The sequence below is a fragment of the Perca fluviatilis genome, chromosome 11 (genome assembly GCF_010015445.1).
Source record: "Perca fluviatilis chromosome 11, GENO_Pfluv_1.0, whole genome shotgun sequence".
NCBI lineage: Eukaryota > Metazoa > Chordata > Actinopteri > Perciformes > Percidae > Perca > Perca fluviatilis.
Genome location: NC_053122.1, coordinates 26,589,085 through 26,595,084, shown reverse-complemented (window position 1 = coordinate 26,595,084; position 6,000 = coordinate 26,589,085). Strand labels below are relative to the sequence as shown.

Here is a 6,000-nt window from a genome sequence, read left to right as displayed (position 1 = left end):
AAATTGTGACACCCGTAAAAAAAAAGAAAATAGCTCCTGTTTAGTTTTTACTGTAGCTGTGGAACATTGTGGACACAAGCTGACCTGATGTGTCGGAGCACTCCAGAGAGTCTACATGCAGGGCGTCAAACACCTCAAAGTCCGACTTCTTCACCTGGATCAGGTTGTTGATGGTGCCGAGCTGACTGGTTACAACCGCCTGCAACAGAGAAATGTTTCAAGAAGGTAAAGATGAATCATTTTTTACAATTATTGTTTATAACACTCTGCACACAGTTCCCTGGGATTTACAAGAGGCTTTGATGGTGATGCTGTGCATACAGCAATGGTTCTTCTGTGGTTCTTCTGACCAAATTCCATGACATTAGCAACACTGACTGAATATCATGTAGCACTTCAGGGTTAGGAATGGTTGATCATTTAAATCTCAATTTATCAAGAGTTTACTTCAAAGATGTCTTAATTTCCTCAAGTTCCTATCTCAGAGAGTCTAGAACTGAACTGGTTGGGGTTAAGGAGAAACATTCAATAACATGACGATGATAATACAATCAAAATGACACAGTTGTACCTCTGAGGGATCGTGGACCCACTGTCCATCTACAAAAAACTTGTACTGGTGCTCTCCTTCTGGCAGGTCCAAGATCGCTACAAAGTCATTATGGCTTTGCAGAAAGGAAAAGAAAGAGTGTAAGTGCAATGCTGGTCGCTCATGTCAGTTAAAACTCTACAGCTGTCACATATGGTTGGAGCTCAGATGGGTGAGAGGAGATCATTTGCATGGGATCCCTCGCAAAATGCTGCCATGTATCGTGAAAGACGCTCGGAGATTTGATACGAGTTAGCTAAAAGAAAATAGCAATAGAAAAATGCACTTTATAATGTAATGTCGTTCCTTTTTAAGTGTCGCCTTTTGTGTTCAGTTCAATGTTCAATGGGTTTAACAAAACAACGTTGGAAATGATTTACTTTCATTTGTTTTAAATTCAACGAGCAATTTGTTGAATTTTAGCAGGAATGCTGAAAGTGGCAGACCTGAGTACACTTTAATATCTGGTTATTATATCGTTAATCGCGAATATTCAGCAACGTTATCACACATTCTATATTTGCCTCATATCGTGCAGCTCTAAAGCTGACCAAAAAAAAACAACAACAACATGTTTACCTCTTATTTAGTGGTATCTTGGTGTTCCAGTTATTAAAGGAGCCGGCTATGTAGACCTCCTTCCCCCCCCCGGCCCAGCGGATGACCGTGGGTCGAGCCTGAGGACCAGTGTTCATCTGCTCAATCACATCTGATTCTTTCTCTTCTAACGCCTAAAAGCAATTCATTGACATCTCAAAGAGAATACGTAACAGACGGCAGAGAAGTCTGAAAGGTATTCCTGCAGAACAAACTGTAAGATTGTGTACAGTAATCTGTATTTCTGTTTCGGACAGCAGTACCTTGGACTCTGGCCCGTGGGTGTTGAAGATGTTGGGGTCATCTGTGCTGTCCACCATCTTGCCGCTGGGCTCTTGGTCTTTGTGACTGCCGCTGCTGTCCGAGCGGTGGGCTTTGGCTCCATGGCGTTCTCCAGACACCCTGTCACTTGTGTTGCCCATAATGCCTCACTACTCACTGCCTCGCTACTGCAAAGAAAAAACATCTTCTTATATGCTTGGGCACAAACCATAATCTAAAAGACTAACTTTATTTTAATTTAGCCAATCAGAAACTAGAAACAGATTACATGAATCAGTACTGAACAACATAGTAGCTGGGGTTGATTTCATGTCCCTTTATGGTCTGTAAATGTGATAAGGAGCCACCACAACGTCAACAAACTCATTAACACATCTCTCTATGCAGTAGTCTGAAGCTGTTTTGTTACGTACAGTACAGGCCAAAAGTTTGGACACACCTTCTCATTCAATACGTTTCCTTTTTATTTTCATGACTATTTACATTGTAGATATTTCCTGAAGGCATCAAAACTATGAATGAACACATATGGCATTATGTACTTAACAAAAAAGTGTGAAATAACTGAAAACATGTCTTATATTCTAGTTTCTTCAAAGTAGCCACCCTTTGCTTTTTTATTAATAAGGGAAGAAATTCCACTAATTAACCCTGACAAAGCACACCTGTGAAGTGAAAACCATTTCAGGTGACTACCTCATGAAGCTCATTGAGAGAACACCAAGGGTTTGCAGAGTTATCAAAAAAAAGCAAAGGGTGGCTACTTTGAGGAATCTAAAATATAAGACATGTTTTCAGTTATTTCACACTTTTTTGTTAAGTACATATGTGTTCATTCATATTTTTGATGCCTTCAGTGAGAATCTACAATGTAAATAATCATGAAAATAAAGAAACACATTGAATGAGAAGGTGTGTCCAAACTTTTGGCCTGTACTGTATTGGCTTGCTTTCATGTAAGACCAATGCTTTCAATTCAAAACCTTGACATGCTATTGACAACAGATTACAGACAAAATAACAACATGTGGAAGATATTAATTATCATGAATACTAGCCATAGACAGGCCCCAGTTTTGTGCCTCTAGTGTTTAATAATTACAATGTAATGATAACAAATGGCAGGCAAAAACTGGGGCTAGTCACAGCCTACTATGACAGCAGATTTACAGTACAAACGAGAAGTGTGATATGTGGCTGATTTCAAATAGTAAACACAACCTTAAATAAACGTTTTCAAGATACAATAAAAGCACAAATAATGAGCCGCAGTCTGGTTCTCCCTTAATGCTAAACGGCTTTCCAAGAAGTCTAACCGGCTAATCGGTAGGCTAGTCCAGGGTTTCTCAAAGAAGGGTCCGGCAGGGGCGGATCTACCAGGGTGGCATAGGGTGGCAAATGCCACCCTAAAAGAAAGCCTTGCCCCCCCTGCTGCCACCCCAGTTGGCAGCAACGAATTAAAAGTTATGGCCAATTTGACCATTTACGAGCCAGACGAGCATTTAACACAATTTCATAAAGTACAATAATCATATACAAGGCGCGTGAAATGGGGAACCCGAAATAAATTACTAAAAGCTTTTCGGAGGGGGCCCAATAACAATAAACAACAACAAAAAATATACAAACAAACTCAATTTACCAAAATAAAAAATACAACAAAATACAGACATACTTAAACTAACAATCAAATACTACATTAAGTTTGTCTGTATGAGTTTGTAAATGGCAGCCTGTGCCCTTTTGTAGTGTGTACATACTATTTCTCATCAAACTGTGATAACTGTGATTAAATTCAGTATATATACACGTCTGCCATATGTTACCACCCCTCGAAAATTCCTGCCCCCCTCTCGCCACCCCATAAATATTTTTCTAGATCCGACCCTGGCCGGTCCAGGTTCCCTGAGGGGTCCTTGAGGGGGTCTCCAGAAATTCATTTTCACTATAATTCCATTCATAAGTAACACAATGACAATGATGAATATGTGACTGTTTTAGCCACGGGTTTCATATACTTTCTGTAATAAAATATCTAAAAGCAAAAAGCCAATCAGGTGTGGCACCCTATCCTTGCTGATCAAATGGGGGTCTTTGGTCTAATTTGTTTAAGTATTGTATTGTGTAAGTTTAGGGGTGTTTAAGGGTTTCCTTGGCGTGAAAAAGTTTGAGAACCACTGGGCTAGACAGCCTCGAATACAACCAGGTAACTGTGGCAGACTGTACTGTCTCCTCCTCATGTTGAGATTAGTTCTGCCTTCAATCTACGCCGTGTGAACCTGCCACAAGAGACGAGACTGCGACAGCCGCTTAACGTTAATCGTCCTGCCAGACACAACACAGCACCGTCGTTTAACGCCCACTAAGGTTAGCTACTTCACAAGCAACAAGTTGTAACTTCCCAAATTAAATTATAGATACAATGTTGTCATAAATTAAGAGCAGTAATCACACATAGCCTGCTGGCTGTAACCTACAAACGTGTCCCCTCTGGCAGTTCAGCTGTGCCCACCTCAAACCACTTCGGCATGAGAATATTTTTAGCTTACAGTTAGCTTGCTGCTACCTGTCACTTTCTAACGCCTAGCTAGCTCAGCACGTTGTCTTATTTATGACGTAAGTATCGATGATGACAACGCGACAAAACGTCACCATTTAGTTACGATAGAGCGAGTAAACTCACTGACACCAGCTGATGTTAATATGCAGTTTGTTTTCAGCGGACGGCCAACCTCTCTCTCCAACAACTGCAGAGCGGTCTTGCGTCGCCTCAACTACAGTGTGGCTAGGACAGGACGCAACTTCTAGGAGGGACCCGCCCTTCAGTAGCATTTACACGCTACTATTGGCCAGGCATCGATGCTTACACAAGGTAACGGAACCCGATTTGTTCAGGTCCTATCCCCTGACCAATCAGCTATCCTAACCTTAACCACTCGAGGTCAATGCCTAGTGCCTAACCCCAACCTGCTGCTTCGTAGGGCGGACCTCTTCTTCTTCGTTGGGTTCACACTAGTGATGGGTCGTTCGCGAATGAGCCGGCTCTTGTAGGTGAACGACGGGAGCTGACTCGCATATCCGAAGAGCCGACTCTATTTTTAAAAATATAGCCTATAGAAATTAAATCATTATGTAATAATGAAATAATGAGTGAATTTTATTTTATTTAAAATAATTGACTAATTCAAAGAACAAAAGAATAATTATATAGGCACACATTAGTTTCGACTGTCTGATCAGCCTCACATTCTGTTCCTGTCAATCATACACAAGGTGTCAACCAATTATACGGCATGAGGGAGGGGCCGAGCCATCACACACACACACACACACACACACACACACACACACACACACACACACACACACACACACACACACACACACACACACACACACTGTCAAACTCTGAGGAGAGGACAGAGGAGAGGAAAAACAGCTCTGAAAACAAAACAGAGAGAAAAAGAGGGACCAGTTTAACCCTTTCATTTATTTATTTTTCTTTAATATGGGTTCTATTATGTTGTTCAGATTCAGATTGTATTTGTTTTGAATGTTGTTTCTATACATTAAAAAGTTGTAATTTAAATGCAAATGTTTAATAGTATTCTTTTTTCATAACAAATCAATGCATTTTTAAAGAAATTGTGAAACATTGTGAGTATGATTTCATTTAATAATTTAATTATGAATGTTTTTCACACCTATCATAGTCAAAACATAAATTTTTTTAAAGAGCCGTTTGTGAGCCAAAAGAGCCGTCTCTTTTCAGTGAGCTGAGTCAAACGAGCCGGCTCACGAAAAAGAGCCGAAATGCCCATCACTAGTTTACACGGCAGTTTGCATCATATTGCACTACTGCCATCTTCTGGGGTTAAAGTATAATGAAACTGCACACGGCAGCTTCCTTTGCTACAGGTAGAGTTTTGATATAAACCTGTATATTATTGTTTCATGTCTGCACACTGAGAAACAGTCATTTCCAGAATAATTTAACCAGCTACATTCATTCATTTGGTTGATTAAGATATAAACCATTTCCCTCTTAATCTTGAGGAGGGTCGTTTTTATATTATCTTGAAAAAAATCACATCTTACAAATTTCTTGATCCCTTTTGTAGATGAATGAAAGCAAATTCAAACAATTGTGAGAACTTCAGGTTTAACACGATTACCAAAATGCTCTATACCAAAGCCAGAGTCACAAATACAGAGCTGATGGAATCATTTTGACTTAATTCTTCTACGGAGTCTGTATTTTGCCTGCTTTGTCACAATAATAATCTCCAACATCTATTGCTGACTCCCTTTTATTAGGCAAGCTAGAACCTATTAGAAAAAATAAAACGTACTACCAAAGTAAACATGATAAAAGAAAAAAATTCAGTTTTGCATAGAAATGCATCTATGTGTTTTACCTTTATTAACCACTATGTGCAGCTGTTACTACACGTCAAATAGTGCGCACTAACGTCAATGATTTTCAAACCAGTGATCTTGTTCATGCTAATTTTGTATGTGTTTATGACTAT

At 39.7% G+C, this 6,000-nt stretch overlaps 1 protein-coding gene across 3 annotated transcripts in view; it reads right to left on the bottom strand.

The window, feature by feature from the left end:
- The window catches only part of prkab2 (protein kinase, AMP-activated, beta 2 non-catalytic subunit), a 9,153-nt gene extending 4,850 nt beyond the window's left edge, over positions 1–4,303 (bottom strand). Inside the window, exons 1-5 of one of the 3 annotated variants that reach the window (XM_039816625.1) lie at positions 4,201–4,303; positions 1,450–1,635; positions 1,169–1,320; positions 572–665; positions 85–199 (exon numbers count right to left, since the gene is read on the bottom strand). In XM_039816625.1, the coding sequence (XP_039672559.1) occupies positions 85–199; positions 572–665; positions 1,169–1,320; positions 1,450–1,608 (520 nt within the window). In that variant the 5' untranslated portion in view covers positions 1,609–1,635; positions 4,201–4,303. Of the gene's footprint in view, positions 1–84; positions 200–571; positions 666–1,168; positions 1,321–1,449; positions 1,636–3,945; positions 4,076–4,151 lie in introns of those variants that run through there. The other 2 variants (XM_039816624.1, XM_039816626.1) reach the window with 2 other exon arrangements.
- Between the last annotated feature and the right edge of the window lie 1,697 nt (positions 4,304–6,000).